At 37.0% G+C, this 18,084-nt stretch overlaps 1 protein-coding gene across 1 annotated transcript in view; it reads left to right on the plus strand.

Annotated features, from left to right (window-relative positions):
- The window catches only part of gfra4a (GDNF family receptor alpha 4a), a gene marked incomplete at its 5' end in the record, with an annotated part of 45,885 nt that overhangs the window by 24,156 nt on the left and 3,645 nt on the right, over positions 1 to 18,084 (plus strand). Inside the window, one exon of the mRNA XM_007568579.2 lies at positions 7,583 to 7,752. Within this exon, the coding sequence (XP_007568641.2) occupies positions 7,583 to 7,752 (170 nt within the window). The remainder of the gene's footprint in view (positions 1 to 7,582; positions 7,753 to 18,084) is intronic.

Raw genomic sequence — 18,084 nt, forward strand, 5'->3', positions numbered from 1 at the left:
TTGTAGCCCTGGGTATAGAGTCCCTGTTGTGCTCAAGTCTCTTCCACCATGTTTTACAGTGAAGTTGGTGTTTTTTTCAACAAAAACGTTCTTTTTGCCACGCTTGAATGAAGCACATTTTAAGAGTGCATGTTGTTGGTACTTGTAAACGGTGCTGCCGTCTTACCAGGTTTGTCTTGAAAAGAAGGTTTTTTTTTAATCTGGTTAAATTAACGTTATGACCAATATAGACAGTTATAATAGCTGAGGACGACTGCAGCTCCTCTAGAGGTAGCACGATCATTTCACAACACTTTACACTTTTTGGATGATTGCTAGGTGCTCTGTGAGACATTCAGAGCTAGGGATATCGTTTCACAAGCTAATCATGCAGACTCCTGTGTCCCTTGCTCTGTGTGATGTCGTTTGTTCACCAATGTTCTCGAGCAATCTTCTAATGTCTTCAAGCAACACCTTTATTTTTATGTCATTAAATCACACACAGATCGACTACTTACTAATTAGCTCAATTCTGAGATCATTTGTTGCATTAGATTTTTAGAGGAATCAAAATAGAAGCAGGTCAATTCACACTTTTTGATATTTCTAAAGTAAAAAAAAAATATAAAAAATCAATCCGTGCAAAATTCTCAACCATGTAACAACTCCGTACTACATTGTATTGGTCTAAATACATTAAATCATGTGATTATGACTTATGTTTGCATCTGTAACATGGCAAAATGTAAATAGCTGCTTTTGCATGACATCACAATGATTGATGAATTTTTAAAGCTACAGAAAACATGTTGACCAGGGACTTCTGTCAGTTCTGAACCATCTGGGATTCACTATCACACACTGGAGTCAAGGATCACTGCGTTAGGGGCTTAGAGGGTTAGGTGGTCGGGTGGATCAGTAGTTCCTGTCTTCTTTGTAGAACAAACGGACTCTGTGCACTTCAGATCAAAGACAACGGACACCCAGAACTATTTCTGTCCTAAATTTCACTCGACTATGATCCACTTTGCTAAGCAGTATGAAAACTGCTGGGTTGGCAGTGGAAGCCTCCAGGTCATCCATCCAATCCTCAATCTTTATCTTGCAGTTCATACCCAGAATCGCATCAGTGAAGAGAGACGAGCGGAGTCTCCACATTGATTTCTGCAGAATCTTGTTTGCAAAGGCAAACTACCTCGGGAGAATGGATCAATTTGTTTTGATCCTGTGAGAAATCAATGTTTGTATGTCACACCCGATACTCTGCTAAAGGCTTAGGAATCCTCTCCCTAATAATCAGCGAGCCGGTTCAGAAATCTCAGGGATTTCTCTCTTTTTTTTTTCTTTTTTTTTTTGTTTCTTTTCTGGAAACAGATTGAAGTGTGGAGCAATTTTGATCTCCGAGCGCCACATCAATGCCACAGTGTAAACCGAGAATATTAATTGATGGTTCCGCCATGCATCTCTTTATTGGAGCACGTGTTAATTGAAGTGACTTTCATGCAAATGTAATTGTCGCCGAGTTGCCCATTAAGTGGGTGAAAATGAATGCTTAAGGAATATTAATGCATCACATGATCATCAGTCATTTTGGTTGTTGTAGATCCAAAAGTCTGATGTAATGAGTTTCCTTTGGGAGTTATGAAAGCACACATTTCCATGTAAATTATACATGGTGCCAAATTCCCATAATTTGATATTCCTTAAGGTATTAATTTGCTTTCTGTAAATAGTCTGTTTGAATAATCGTCTAGTTGTCATTTTAGCTATACAGAGAACTAAAATCAAAGTTTTTAATACATTTATTTTTGGTCTGTATGTAACTGCAGCTACTTGCATCTGATTTTTCTATTCTATTTCCAGATGGCTTAAGATAAAAACCTGTGATTAGAATTGATTTGTTTGACTTTTCTTTTTTTTTAAATAGCAATTTCTGAATTTTATCAAACTCACATGTATCCATCTTTTTTTTAATCAAATATGGTATTTTTCTTTGTTAGCATAAACATACAGTCAGACCTATAATGAAATGGTTTCAGGTTTCATTTCAAATAAGACATTGAAGAAAGATTCAAGAATTTCTGTTTGAGGATACTCTCTCATCCAATCCTATTCTGCAAAAAATAATGTCAAAAAAGTCAGCTACTGTATTAAGATCATTATCTCCTTTTCTTCATTGTTCTGGTTTATCATGTAAAATCCTACTAAAGTATACCAATGGGGTGTGGATACTTTTCCAAAACCCTGTAAGCACACATAAAACTGCAATTAATAAACTTCAATGTGTGTTATATTGAATCCCATTCCCTGATTATCAGTTTGCAGCATCTACAAATTTTGCTGAACAGTAGTGCTGCAAATGTGTGTTTTTATACGGTAGAAAGAACTGCTTTCATGCTGAATAAATATAATCCAACCTGTTCCCTTAGCATTGCTTTCTAGCTAGACCCTCTACCTTTCATCATCAAAGATTGCATGACTATAATTTTGGTAAAGTTTTTTGTTTGTTTTGCCTTTGTGCGCCAGCAGAAAGGTGCATCCTGGTTTCAGAAGCACTGTAGGCAGCGGTAATGGAAAACAGCATAACTATTGTTGCTGGCCTTCAAATCAACATTTCTTTTATATGGGTGTTATTTGCTGATTGGACGTAATGACTCGCTTGCTGCACTACAATAATACCCGGTAAAATCTGCTTGATTATACATTTGACCCAAATGCTGCGTTTGTTCTGCTGGGACAGAATTTTGGTAGCGTTTAACCAAACATCAGCAGAAAAATTGTGAGGAAGTTTGTTGGGTTCCTCATTGGACCACCATTTTATACAACTTGGCTTCTTTGGTCTGCTCAAAAGATAAGAACTCAAATTTTGCTCTACATGGTGACAACACTAAATAAAGTTATTCTTTTCAGACCAGCCAAAATGGAAATGGTCAAATTGAGGTATTTCAGTGGACCTTTGGTCTGCTGCCCACTAGCTAATACTTGAGATCCCCACTAAAAACAATTGGTAACACTTTGTTTGAAGAAGTACAAGACTGACATGACACCGTCATACACATAATATCTGTTATGAACATGAAGCATTCTTCATGAATGTTTATGACTGTTGTCATATAGTGTCATTCAGTAAATAATGGCATTTTAATGCAAAGTTGCTTTAAAAGGCCATTAAAAATGTCATCTTTGCATTAAAAATGTCATTATTGATCAAATGACACTTCATGACAACAGTCAAACTGTCATTAAGACTCATCATGGCACACCGCTTCAAATAAAGTGTTAATTATAACAACCCATTTTAAAAGTTCAAATACCAAAAATACTTTTACAGAAACTGGCTTTGTTGTCCGTCACTTGTCCGTTGGCGGATCTCGTTTGTACATCAGATTTATGGCTGTACCAGCAACAAAAGGTTCAGGCTCTGGACTTTTGTATGAGAAAAAGAACATGATTAATTGCTTTAAACATGTTAAATCATGTTAATTGATTTAACATGTTAAATCAATTAATCAAAATTAAGGGACTAAAGTCTCAGCCCTACTTTCTATGCATTAATATGCACAGTGGAAAACACATCAGCTCTACCGTAGGGCTAAGATTCTCATCTTTCTCACATTTAGTTCTGCTCTTGGTGGTACAGTCAGCCATTAAAAATAAATGTGCGTAGAGTTGCATTGAGCCTAGGAATTTCAACTTCCAACGCTTCATTATAGTCTAGAATATTCCACATATTCTCATTGAAAGAGAGCTAGAATACTGAACTGTGAATGGGGTTATAGTCTGTGTAAGGCTTTATATGAGTCTTATATAAACCTATAAAGTCTGTTTAAGTGGGTAATGTGCATGTCTCTTTGCATAGATCATACAGCCAGACTGACTTATTGACCGTCACTCTTGTTTCCACTCATCAGCTCGAGTTCTGTACTTCACCGTTTTGTTTTTGAGTCATTCTGTTAATTAAATGAAGTGCATAAGATAATCCAATCATTGTATTGGGATCAGTATCTCAGGTTTGGTCTCAGGTTTCCAAAGAAAATTGATTTAAGTCTTGCAGTTGTTCAAATGAAATCTAACAATCCTAATTTGTGCTTCAAAGTTCTGTTAGGCAAAAATGCTTCTGTTGGCTCCCTCAGCACTTGGACTACAGCTGACTCCATAGAAATCCCTCCCCAATCCTCACACTCACAGACAAATAAATAAATTAAAAAAATCAATCCTATATTGTAGAAAATGGAAGCAATCCCAAATCAATCCAACAATACGCCGCAACACTAAGTTTACCCCTTAGCTTATGGTGCTAATTGAGCTATTAACACTAAAAATAATTTAAATAAATCATCTTATTTCCAGCAGACAATGTGGATGTTATGGTGCTCATGATACTGTGACATTTTACTAAACAAGAATTTGTGAAAGTGAAAGAACCTAAAACAGATTGTAATTTATTTTTCACACCTGTAGTCAGTAGTCGAGTAGACTCAGTTTGATAGGGGACATTTACAACAGTCTTGATTAGGCCACTTTATCCAATCTCTAGTTCATTTGCCTAGGAAGTCAGGTTTGAACGCTCAAACAAACTGATATGGGCCAAAAAAAAAAAAAAAAAAAAAAAAAAAAGAAGTTTAAATCTTAGGTCTTGATTCGGTTGAAGTGAACCCTGGTGAGGTTCGAATGTGTATGAATGCTAAGTGGATCAGAGACCACTTCAAAAGCAGGAAGCGGACAAAAACACAGGGCATTCTGGGTAAATATAACCGAAAACACACGTGTCCTAGCACTAGCATTTTTTGTTTGTTTGTTTGTTTCTACCAATGACAAAAGAGAAATCCTACAACTGAAATATGATGACACTCCATTTGCTGCGCTCAGTGTCTTCGTGTCACTTCCTTCATTGGTTCTTGGTGTAGCGCCACCGCAGGGGAGGAGGGGAATCAATTCAAGACTACTAATCACCCTTAATCATAAAAGACTACGTTTGTAAGGAGAAAAATACTTTTTCACAGGGCTGTAGATCCTAAACCTAACTGTTTATTAGATGTATGTGATTTCCAGATATATGTTTTGTACTTTAGCAGTTTGCCACCATGCAGCTACAGGTAACCTTTTAGGTGTTTCTCCACTGAATAAATGAAGATGCTCCCCTTCAGCTACAGATACTTCTTTCAGGAACTGTTGGAAGTGCTCCAGTTTTATTGTGAAGCTTCTACTAAAAATTGTATGAGAGAGTAGCTGAAGACCCAAGACGTTGTCATACAAAAATGATCACACTCTCACCTTGTGATTCAAACACTTTTACTTCTCTTAACCTCTTATTTCACGTAGACTAATTCATATTCTGCCGCATTTCAGTGAAAGTTTGGTGGCACCTTCAAAAAAATACACGAAAAAAAAACCTACTTCCCATTGTTGTTCCCCCACTGACATTTCAGAAGTAGTTCCCAGTAAATACTTTGCCTTTTTAAAACCTATATTTGTAGATATTTTCACAACTGACAGAGGCACACTGCTGGGAGGGTGATTTCGGATGCTGACAGCTTTTAAAAACCAGCAGGGAGGTTAAAAAAAAAGCCAAGTTGAATGCATTTAGAAAATTTCCTGCCTCTGTCTTTTAATACTGCCCCACAGCTATTTAGGTGTGTCTGCAAGCCCACAGACAGCAGATGAGTTATTCATTATTTGACCAGGGTTTCCACAGCTTTCCACAGCTTCCACAGTTGTTTTAGGCTAAGATTGTACATATTTATGTAAAAAAAAACAAACAAAGGCTGTCATCTGCCTATGGCTGAGGCAGCCTTCCATGTTACAATAACGTTCTATTTCAGTATGTGGTGAATTCCTGCTCGGACTCTTTTTGTCGCGTAACGGCAGAAAGCTTTGTACAGGATCATGGACTGCAGTATTTTTCTGCCTCAGGAAGAACATATTGGAGTCTATTCCCCAAGCATGAATACTACACACAATGTTCCATATTCGTAGCTGTTTTCTAACACCGGTGATCCTGAGAGAAATACTAGATGTATACATGTGGAAAATCAGAAGTATCTGTGTTCAGGGTTTTGCTTCCCAAATCATCTACATTTTTTTTTACATCCTGTAAGAAGAAAAGACAGGAGATGTTCAAACGTGAACAGACGGAGTTCTCCTTGTTTTGGTTGATTGGCATACATTCACATTGAAATGTGATTTTTTTTCCCCAGTCATTGCATTTTTGGGATTTATCACACACAGAGTGATATTTTTCTCCATTTTGATTGTTGCAAATAGTAAGAATCCAAAATTAGCTTCTTCATGAATTCAAATTTTTAAATCAGAAATATGAGCTTACTGAAGAGTATATAGATACGGTCACTAAAGAAGATGTTGGGACTTTTTAAAGTGCATCCATGTGCAATATGGCCCTAACATTTCTGTATTAACATCCTTTATTCACTGTTATGTGATCATACATTTGAGCTGTAAGAGGTAAACAGTAGCATACCAGAAAACACTTTAACTGCAGCATATCACGGTCTGTAATTAATCTATATTTTATCATGTATATTCACTTTAATTGATATACTGAAAATAATGACTTTAATATGATAGCTTATTTTATTACAATGTCTCCATAAAAATTTCATTTCATGTAGCTAAAATCAAGACCTTAAAAAAGCTCAAATTGAATAAAATTATGTAAGTTGGTCTTAAATATGTTAAGCACAGGTCTTAAATTTTGTGTGAGCAGGAGTGTTTAATCTCGTAGCTTTTTCCTCGTGGGATTTCTCTCTCAGGTAAAAGTTTGAGTTGTGTGCCAAAATCTTCAGTGCATCCTGTGACTCAAAGTTGTTGAGGCTACCGGTAACTAGCTGCTAATTTACCCTTGCTAGCTCTTTGTGTCTCTCATTGGTGATTACCTCAATGAATGACGGCAACAGGCAAAAGTCATCACCAGCGAAAGTCAAAACCAGACATGTGGGAGGCCACGTGTTTGGTTTGTGTGTTTGATTTGATGATAGCCACAGAGGCTTTAACATTTTAACTGTCTTGTGTCTCGTCACTAGCCCACATATTCCTGTCTGAGTCGCCTCTCGTGTGTCGAGCCCTTTAAGCGCAAATGTATTTGTTTGTTTTCGCAATTGGTCCACTCCTGTTGCCAACATGTACAATGCTAGGTTCATGTTGTACAAAAACACAAAAAAAAAATACTTAAGCCTGGTTTCAATGGGGGTTTCAGGTGAAGAGAGCCATATGCAGTGTGAGGAAGAGAAACACAAAGCTGCTGCCAAGATCCCACAAATACCCCATCCCCCAAAAATTTCCCAATTTTTGCTGTCCTTGATTTTAATGTCGCAGGACGTCTTACTATTCCAAATGTTTACAGTTTTTTCAGTCTTAAAATTCATTTAAGGTTGCATTAAAAAGGTCTTTAAAAGTCTTAAATTTGACATGCTGAAACCTTAAGCTATCTTGTATTAAGATACATCTGGATAACAGTAAAGTTTGACAATCAGCAGCCCAGTGAGTCATGACTAGAGGATGGCTTTGTTTAAGTTACAGGCCTTGCAATGCGTAATTGTTATCCTGCGTGTTCTAAACATTTCCTTCTGCTGCTGGTGTGTTGCAGAAAACGCCATCTTAGCATTCGGGAACGGATCTGACGTGAAAACTGGTGCCAGTCAGCCTGGGATGTCAAGTCCGGCGACGGACAGCCACAGTCCACACTTGGCAACCACCGCCCCGGGCGTCTCCATGGAAACAGAGCAGAACGTTCTGCGAGCACAGATACCTACTCAGGTGAGACGAGACGGAAGAGTGGAAATGTGATGTGCAAGCTTTTTTCTAAAGAAGCAACCCACCGGTGGAGAGGCGCTGGCTTCGATCTGGGTCATACAGCAGCGATTTAACAAACACTCCGCTCTCCAGAGGTCAACTAATTAGTAAATAATCCACCCACCTGGAAAATTATTCTGTAAATCCAGCTGTTCTATGACAGCCCTCAGAGGTTTCTTAGAGGAAATTAGTGACAAACAGAACACCGTAGAAAGGTCAGGGGGAAGGTCATGGAGAGGTTTGAAGCAAAGTGAGACTGGAAAACAGTATTCAAGCTCCAAACATCAAACAGAACTAATAATATTTACTGCTTTATTTAATGATATTAACTTTAATACTTAATATTCAGGAATATCAACATCGACAGTCTACGTCACAGGGGTGTCCAAAGTCGGTTCTCAAGGCCTGGCATCCTGCATGTTTTAGTTCTCTCCCTAGTGGTTGTAACAACTTCCTCAGCAGGTCAGTGTTCTGCTTAGGCCATCATTTGATGCAGGTGTGTAAAACCAGGGAGAAAACTAAAACATGCAGGATGCCGGCCCTCGAGGACCGACTTTGGGCACCCCTGGTCTACGAAATCCTTATTATGTTTTGGTTCTACAATGATTTACATCTTATTTTCCTTCCAAAAAAAGACTTTCTAAACTGTTGTATGTTTTTAATTCTTGAGGGGGTAAAAAAGTTTGCTCTAGTTAAAAAAAAGTTATGTGGCCCTCAAGGACTTCCAACTTCATATTTTTGGCATATGTGACAAAATGTTTGGACACCACTGGTTTAGATCAAACCATATTCATAAAATATTGGAATGGCCCAGTCAAAGCAATTTACCCTAAAAGCCTCCTATTCTGATTGGAGCAAANATCAAAGTTTTTAATACATTTATTTTTGGTCTGTATGTAACTGCAGCTACTTGCATCTGATTTTTCTATTCTATTTCCAGACGGCTTAAGATAAAAACCTGTGATTAGAATTGATTTGTTTGACTTTTCTTTTTTTTTTTTTAAATAGCAATTTCTGAATTTTATCAAACTCACATGTATCCATCTTTTTTTTAATCAAATATGGTATTTTTCTTTGTTAGCATAAACATACAGTCAGACCTATAATGAAATGGTTTCAGGTTTCATTTCAAATAAGACATTGAAGAAAGATTCAAGAATTTCTGTTTGAGGATACTCTCTCATCCAATCCTATTCTGCAAAAAATAATGTCAAAAAAGTCAGCTACTGTATTAAGATCATTATCTCCTTTTCTTCATTGTTCTGGTTTATCATGTAAAATCCTACTAAAGTATACCAATGGGGTGTGGATACTTTTCCAAAACCCTGTAAGCACACATAAAACTGCAATTAATAAACTTCAATGTGTGTTATATTGAATCCCATTCCCTGATTATCAGTTTGCAGCATCTACAAATTTTGCTGAACAGTAGTGCTGCAAATGTGTGTTTTTATACGGTAGAAAGAACTGCTTTCATGCTGAATAAATATAATCCAACCTGTTCCCTTAGCATTGCTTTCTAGCTAGACCCTCTACCTTTCATCATCAAAGATTGCATGACTATAATTTTGGTAAAGTTTTTTGTTTGTTTTGCCTTTGTGCGCCAGCAGAAAGGTGCATCCTGGTTTCAGAAGCACTGTAGGCAGCGGTAATGGAAAACAGCATAACTATTGTTGCTGGCCTTCAAATCAACATTTCTTTTATATGGGTGTTATTTGCTGATTGGACGTAATGACTCGCTTGCTGCACTACAATAATACCCGGTAAAATCTGCTTGATTATACATTTGACCCAAATGCTGCGTTTGTTCTGCTGGGACAGAATTTTGGTAGCGTTTAACCAAACATCAGCAGAAAAATTGTGAGGAAGTTTGTTGGGTTCCTCATTGGACCACCATTTTATACAACTTGGCTTCTTTGGTCTGCTCAAAAGATAAGAACTCAAATTTTGCTCTACATGGTGACAACACTAAATAAAGTTATTCTTTTCAGACCAGCCAAAATGGAAATGGTCAAATTGAGGTATTTCAGTGGACCTTTGGTCTGCTGCCCACTAGCTAATACTTGAGATCCCCACTAAAAACAATTGGTAACACTTTGTTTGAAGAAGTACAAGACTGACATGACACCGTCATACACATAGTATCTGTTATGAACATGAAGCATTCTTCATGAATGTTTAACTGTTGTCATATAGTGTCATTCAGTAAATAATGGCATTTTAATGCAAAGCTGCTTTAAAAGGCCATTAAAAATGTCATCTTTGCATTAAAAATGTCATTATTGATCAAATGACACTTCATGACAACAGTCAAACTGTCATTAAGACTCATCATGGCACACCGCTTCAAATAAAGTGTTAATTATAACAACCCATTTTAAAAGTTCAAATACCAAAAATACCTTTACAGAAACTGGCTTTGTTGTCCGTCACTTGTCCGTTGGCGGATCTCGTTTGTACATCAGATTTATGGCTGTACCAGCAACAAAAGGTTCAGGCTCTGGACTTTTGTATGAGAAAAAGAACATGATTAATTGCTTTAAACATGTTAAATCATGTTAATTGATTTAACATGTTAAATCAATTAATCAAAATTAAGGGACTAAAGTCTCAGCCCTACTTTATATGCATTAATATGCACAGTGGAAAACACATCAGCTCTACCGTAGGGCTAAGATTCTCATCTTTCTCACATTTAGTTCTGCTCTTGGTGGTACAGTCAGCCATTAAAAATAAATGTGTGTAGAGTTGCATTGAGCCTAGGAATTTCAACTTCCAACGCTTCATTATAGTCTAGAATATTCCACATATTCTCGTTGAAAGAGAGCTAGAATACTGAACTGTGAATGGGGTTATAGTCTGTGTAAGGCTTTATATGAGTCTTATATAAACCTATAAAGTCTGTTTAAGTGGGTAATGTGCATGTCTCTTTGCATAGATCATACAGCCAGACTGACTTATTGACCGTCACTCTTGTTTCCACTCATCAGCTCGAGTTCTGTACTTCACCGTTTTGTTTTTGAGTCATTCTGTTAATTAAATGAAGTGCATAAGATAATCCAATCATTGTATTGGGATCAGTATCTCAGGTTTGGTCTCAGGTTTCCAAAGAAAATTGATTTAAGTCTTGCAGTTGTTCAAATGAAATCTAACAATCCTAATTTGTGCTTCAAAGTTCTGTTAGGCAAAAATGCTTCTGTTGGCTCCCTCAGCACTTGGACTACAGCTGACTCCATAGAAATCCCTCCCCAATCCTCACACTCACAGACAAATAAATAAATTAAAAAAATCAATCCTATATTGTAGAAAATGGAAGCAATCCCAAATCAATCCAACAATACGCCGCAACACTAAGTTTACCCCTTAGCTTATGGTGCTAATTGAGCTATTAACACTAAAAATAATTTAAATAAATCATCTTATTTCCAGCAGACAATGTGGATGTTATGGTGCTCATGATACTGTGACATTTTACTAAACAAGAATTTGTGAAAGTGAAAGAACCTAAAACAGATTGTAATTTATTTTTCACACCTGTAGTCAGTAGTCGAGTAGACTCAGTTTGATAGGGGACATTTACAACAGTCTTGATTAGGCCACTTTATCCAATCTCTAGTTCATTTGCCTAGGAAGTCAGGTTTGAACGCTCAAACAAACTGATATGGGCCAAAAAAAAAAAAAAAAAAAAAAAAAAAAGAAGTTTAAATCTTAGGTCTTGATTCGGTTGAAGTGAACCCTGGTGAGGTTCGAATGTGTATGAATGCTAAGTGGATCAGAGACCACTTCAAAAGCAGGAAGCGGACAAAAACACAGGGCATTCTGGGTAAATATAACCGAAAACACACGTGTCCTAGCACTAGCATTTTTTGTTTGTTTGTTTGTTTCTACCAATGACAAAAGAGAAATCCTACAACTGAAATATGATGACACTCCATTTGCTGCGCTCAGTGTCTTCGTGTCACTTCCTTCATTGGTTCTTGGTGTAGCGCCACCGCAGGGGAGGAGGGGAATCAATTCAAGACTACTAATCACCCTTAATCATAAAAGACTACGTTTGTAAGGAGAAAAATACTTTTTCACAGGGCTGTAGATCCTAAACCTAACTGTTTATTAGATGTATGTGATTTCCAGATATATGTTTTGTACTTTAGCAGTTTGCCACCATGCAGCTACAGGTAACCTTTTAGGTGTTTCTCCACTGAATAAATGAAGATGCTCCCCTTCAGCTACAGATACTTCTTTCAGGAACTGTTGGAAGTGCTCCAGTTTTATTGTGAAGCTTCTACTAAAAATTGTATGAGAGAGTAGCTGAAGACCCAAGACGTTGTCATACAAAAATGATCACACTCTCACCTTGTGATTCAAACACTTTTACTTCTCTTAACCTCTTATTTCACGTAGACTAATTCATATTCTGCCGCATTTCAGTGAAAGTTTGGTGGCACCTTCAAAAAAATACACGAAAAAAAAACCTACTTCCCATTGTTGTTCCCCCACTGACATTTCAGAAGTAGTTCCCAGTAAATACTTTGCCTTTTTAAAACCTATATTTGTAGATATTTTCACAACTGACAGAGGCACACTGCTGGGAGGGTGATTTCGGATGCTGACAGCTTTTAAAAACCAGCAGGGAGGTTAAAAAAAAAGCCAAGTTGAATGCATTTAGAAAATTTCCTGCCTCTGTCTTTTAATACTGCCCCACAGCTATTTAGGTGTGTCTGCAAGCCCACAGACAGCAGATGAGTTATTCATTATTTGACCAGGGTTTCCACAGCTTTCCACAGCTTCCACAGTTGTTTTAGGCTAAGATTGTACATATTTATGTAAAAAAAAACAAACAAAGGCTGTCATCTGCCTATGGCTGAGGCAGCCTTCCATGTTACAATAACGTTCTATTTCAGTATGTGGTGAATTCCTGCTCGGACTCTTTTTGTCGCGTAACGGCAGAAAGCTTTGTACAGGATCATGGACTGCAGTATTTTTCTGCCTCAGGAAGAACATATTGGAGTCTATTCCCCAAGCATGAATACTACACACAATGTTCCATATTCGTAGCTGTTTTCTAACACCGGTGATCCTGAGAGAAATACTAGATGTATACATGTGGAAAATCAGAAGTATCTGTGTTCAGGGTTTTGCTTCCCAAATCATCTACATTTTTTTTTACATCCTGTAAGAAGAAAAGACAGGAGATGTTCAAACGTGAACAGACGGAGTTCTCCTTGTTTTGGTTGATTGGCATACATTCACATTGAAATGTGATTTTTTTTCCCCAGTCATTGCATTTTTGGGATTTATCACACACAGAGTGATATTTTTCTCCATTTTGATTGTTGCAAATAGTAAGAATCCAAAATTAGCTTCTTCATGAATTCAAATTTTTAAATCAGAAATATGAGCTTACTGAAGAGTATATAGATACGGTCACTAAAGAAGATGTTGGGACTTTTTAAAGTGCATCCATGTGCAATATGGCCCTAACATTTCTGTATTAACATCCTTTATTCACTGTTATGTGATCATACATTTGAGCTGTAAGAGGTAAACAGTAGCATACCAGAAAACACTTTAACTGCAGCATATCACGGTCTGTAATTAATCTATATTTTATCATGTATATTCACTTTAATTGATATACTGAAAATAATGACTTTAATATGATAGCTTATTTTATTACAATGTCTCCATAAAAATTTCATTTCATGTAGCTAAAATCAAGACCTTAAAAAAGCTCAAATTGAATAAAATTATGTAAGTTGGTCTTAAATATGTTAAGCACAGGTCTTAAATTTTGTGTGAGCAGGAGTGTTTAATCTCGTAGCTTTTTCCTCGTGGGATTTCTCTCTCAGGTAAAAGTTTGAGTTGTGTGCCAAAATCTTCAGTGCATCCTGTGACTCAAAGTTGTTGAGGCTACCGGTAACTAGCTGCTAATTTACCCTTGCTAGCTCTTTGTGTCTCTCATTGGTGATTACCTCAATGAATGACGGCAACAGGCAAAAGTCATCACCAGCGAAAGTCAAAACCAGACATGTGGGAGGCCACGTGTTTGGTTTGTGTGTTTGATTTGATGATAGCCACAGAGGCTTTAACATTTTAACTGTCTCGTGTCTCGTCACTAGCCCACATATTCCTGTCTGAGTCGCCTCTCGTGTGTCGAGCCCTTTAAGCGCAAATGTATTTGTTTGTTTTCGCAATTGGTCCACTCCTGTTGCCAACATGTACAATGCTAGGTTCATGTTGTACAAAAACACAAAAAAAAAATACTTAAGCCTGGTTTCAATGGGGGTTTCAGGTGAAGAGAGCCATATGCAGTGTGAGGAAGAGAAACACAAAGCTGCTGCCAAGATCCCACAAATACCCCATCCCCCAAAAATTTCCCAATTTTTGCTGTCCTTGATTTTAATGTCGCAGGACGTCTTACTATTCCAAATGTTTACAGTTTTTTCAGTCTTAAAATTCATTTAAGGTTGCATTAAAAAGGTCTTTAAAAGTCTTAAATTTGACATGCTGAAACCTTAAGCTATCTTGTATTAAGATACATCTGGATAACAGTAAAGTTTGACAATCAGCAGCCCAGTGAGTCATGACTAGAGGATGGCTTTGTTTAAGTTACAGGCCTTGCAATGCGTAATTGTTATCCTGCGTGTTCTAAACATTTCCTTCTGCTGCTGGTGTGTTGCAGAAAACGCCATCTTAGCATTCGGGAACGGATCTGACGTGAAAACTGGTGCCAGTCAGCCTGGGATGTCAAGTCCGGCGACGGACAGCCACAGTCCACACTTGGCAACCACCGCCCCGGGCGTCTCCATGGAAACAGAGCAGAACGTTCTGCGAGCACAGATACCTACTCAGGTGAGACGAGACGGAAGAGTGGAAATGTGATGTGCAAGCTTTTTTCTAAAGAAGCAACCCACCGGTGGAGAGGCGCTGGCTTCGATCTGGGTCATACAGCAGCGATTTAACAAACACTCCGCTCTCCAGAGGTCAACTAATTAGTAAATAATCCACCCACCTGGAAAATTATTCTGTAAATCCAGCTGTTCTATGACAGCCCTCAGAGGTTTCTTAGAGGAAATTAGTGACAAACAGAACACCGTAGAAAGGTCAGGGGGAAGGTCATGGAGAGGTTTGAAGCAAAGTGAGACTGGAAAACAGTATTCAAGCTCCAAACATCAAACAGAACTAATAATATTTACTGCTTTATTTAATGATATTAACTTTAATACTTAATATTCAGGAATATCAACATCGACAGTCTACGTCACAGGGGTGTCCAAAGTCGGTTCTCAAGGCCTGGCATCCTGCATGTTTTAGTTCTCTCCCTAGTGGTTGTAACAACTTCCTCAGCAGGTCAGTGTTCTGCTTAGGCCATCATTTGATGCAGGTGTGTAAAACCAGGGAGAAAACTAAAACATGCAGGACGCCGGCCCTCGAGGACCGACTTTGGGCACCCCTGGTCTACGAAATCCTTTTTATGTTTTGGTTCTACAATGATTTACATCTTATTTTCCTTCAAAAAAAAAAAAAAGACTTTCTAAACTGTTGTATGTTTTTAATTCTTGAGGGGGTAAAAAAGTTTGCTCTAGTTAAAAAAAAGTTATGTGGCCCTCAAGGACTTCCAACTTCATATTTTTGGCATATGTGACAAAATGTTTGGACACCACTGGTTTAGATCAAACCATATTCATAAAATATTGGAATGGCCCAGTCAAAGCAATTTACCCTAAAAGCCTCCTATTCTGATTGGAGCAAAAATGTGGTTCTCTGAAGTATTGACTCAGAGAAAACACAAGCTCCACACTTCAGATTTTTATTTCTGGGGGAAAAAAAACAAACATTTTATCTTCCTGTTCTGGTCTACCACATATAATCCCGTCAAAATGTAAAAATACATTCAGGGGGCATTGATACTTTTACAAGACGCTGAAAAATCTTAATTAGTTTCAATTCAAATTTAAAAAAAATATTTTATTGATCCCAAATGGAAAACAAATGTTGCAACTCAAATTTTTCAAGATTCTCCAAAGAGGAGTTGTAGGTGGTGAAGGCTTTGGGCAGGAAGGATCTCCTGTAGCAGTCTGTATTACAGCAAATTTGAAGAGGCCTCTGACTGAAGACACGATTTTTGTTTATATTTTGGACCACTTTCAGCCTGAACAGATCCATCACTCATACCGCAACTGTTTCATTTTAGTTATATTTCAGCTAAATGATCAGGGAAGAAAAAAGATAAAATGAAGACAACTATTACATTATTAAAGAAAAAAGATGTCTATAACATAAAGCAATGTTTGACCTATTTGTCATGTACACAAAAAGGGCTAAAAATACAAAAAAAAAAAATTATAAGCATGCACTGTACGACCATGTCTAGAACTGGTCCATGTCCATAACAAAGGCAGTGAGAGTCATGATTTAAGACCACACAATAAAAAAAATGTCATTTTAATGTACAAAACCACTCAAGCTTTAAATATGCAGTATTATTAGGGAGAAATTGGAATAAGAGCATTTTCTGCACGTGAAAGAAAAGTACTTAAAACACTTTGTAGCTCCTGAGGTCTAAATATGCTGCAGAAAACATAATTGACAATCTGCCAACAGATATAAATAAACTTCACAGGCTAAATGTGTAAGTAGGCCATATTTATTTCCAGAGGGAAAAGCTGCTGAAAAAAAAACAAAAAAAACAAAGTGAAAATTTGGTCTTTTGCTTTGTGTCCTCAGTGCTGCTCGTCCCACATACAGCTGTTCAACTCAATCTGTGACCAGGAACAGAAAATGACACTTTGCTGAACATACTTTTTTTTAACATCAGCTGAGGTTCAAATAAAATATTGCTGTGACTGTGCCAGTCACTGTTAATTAAAACTAAAAATGTGCATCTGTAAACTCATCAAAACATCACAGGAGCTGCTGATTTGGATTTGCCATCCAGACTGGATGGCAGTCTGGATTTGTGGCATGCCCCAGTGAATTATAAGTCTGGTGGGCCACCAGGCTTAACTTGCCCCTCCCACCAGGCTAAGTGATGCTTGTTTATTTTAAATAGGGTATTTTATACAGCAGTAACAGTGACAGTAAAAATGGATTAAGCAAGACTTATAGATGATGGATTGAACTGGGTATCAACAAGCTTTGGCTTCACACTTCTGATTTTTGGTAACTTTTCACAAAAAGTTACAAGTTCATATATTTTAAATAACACAATAACCATATCGTATTTATTTTTTGTGAGGTGATATTCAGAGAGGTGTTCATAAAAAGGCAGCCCACGTTTAGGCTAAACGTCATTAAGAGGTTGTAGATCATCTTAAATGATGTCCATTGAAATAAAGTTTAAATCTCTGATCATTTAATCAACTCTTTTCATCAACATAACTTTTTATCCCTCAGGTCTCTGACTGAGGCCGACCAGAAGTAGCATCTGAATCACAGCCCAAATCATTTCACCGTTTAATTGTATAGTTAATCTGAAATAAGTTTGATCTGCTTTAGTTCAAAATAATTGGACTGGTCAAAATTGGGCCGAATTGTTTAAAGTTAAAGGTAGTTGTTTAAAAAACTATTTTGCACTGGGGAGCATTCATAGCGCATCTGACAGTCAATTTATTAACCCTCAAATCGCACCATTGATGCTTTCCCAAACAGAAAAAAAATGTTTCATGGTTCATATTCTGCTTTTTAGCGAATCTGTGCATAGCTTGGAAAAAAAATCAGTTCAGCTTTAAAAACTTTAACTGCATGTTAGATTTTGAGCAAATGAAAAGTGGTCCAGATTTATTGAAAGCTGCATTACAAATGACAAATTAATCAATCTTTTATTGTAATTTCTTTGTTTCCGGTATTCCACAGCAGAAAAAGAAAGAAAATGTTTGTAATTATATTAATTGTTAAAAAAAAATAGTGCTTTAATTATTTTTGAACAAACCGATGAAAATGCTAATTGTGCCATAATGCAGCAATGCCATAATCAGTTAAAGGTTTTTCTTTTTTTTGTTTGTCATTTTTATGACAAAAAAAAAATTGTTGAAGCAATAAAAAGGGTGAAACATGTAAGGGTGTAAATACTTTTAAGAGGCACTGTAGGTGAATGAGAAGGTCTCCTCTTTAACTCAGGCATTTACGTCCATAATTTATGTATTTAGACTTTTGTTAAAAAACATTGTTGCTATCATAACTGTCCAAAAAGTAAAAAAAATGTTTCAAGATGAGTTTTTAAAGGTGATGCGCAATTAGCTTTTTCAAACATAGCATGTTGCATTTAGTTGCTAAATGCAACTAAATGCATTTAGT

The sequence above is a fragment of the Poecilia formosa genome, unplaced genomic scaffold (genome assembly GCF_000485575.1).
Source record: "Poecilia formosa unplaced genomic scaffold, Poecilia_formosa-5.1.2 Scaffold226, whole genome shotgun sequence".
Lineage (NCBI taxonomy): Eukaryota > Metazoa > Chordata > Actinopteri > Cyprinodontiformes > Poeciliidae > Poecilia > Poecilia formosa.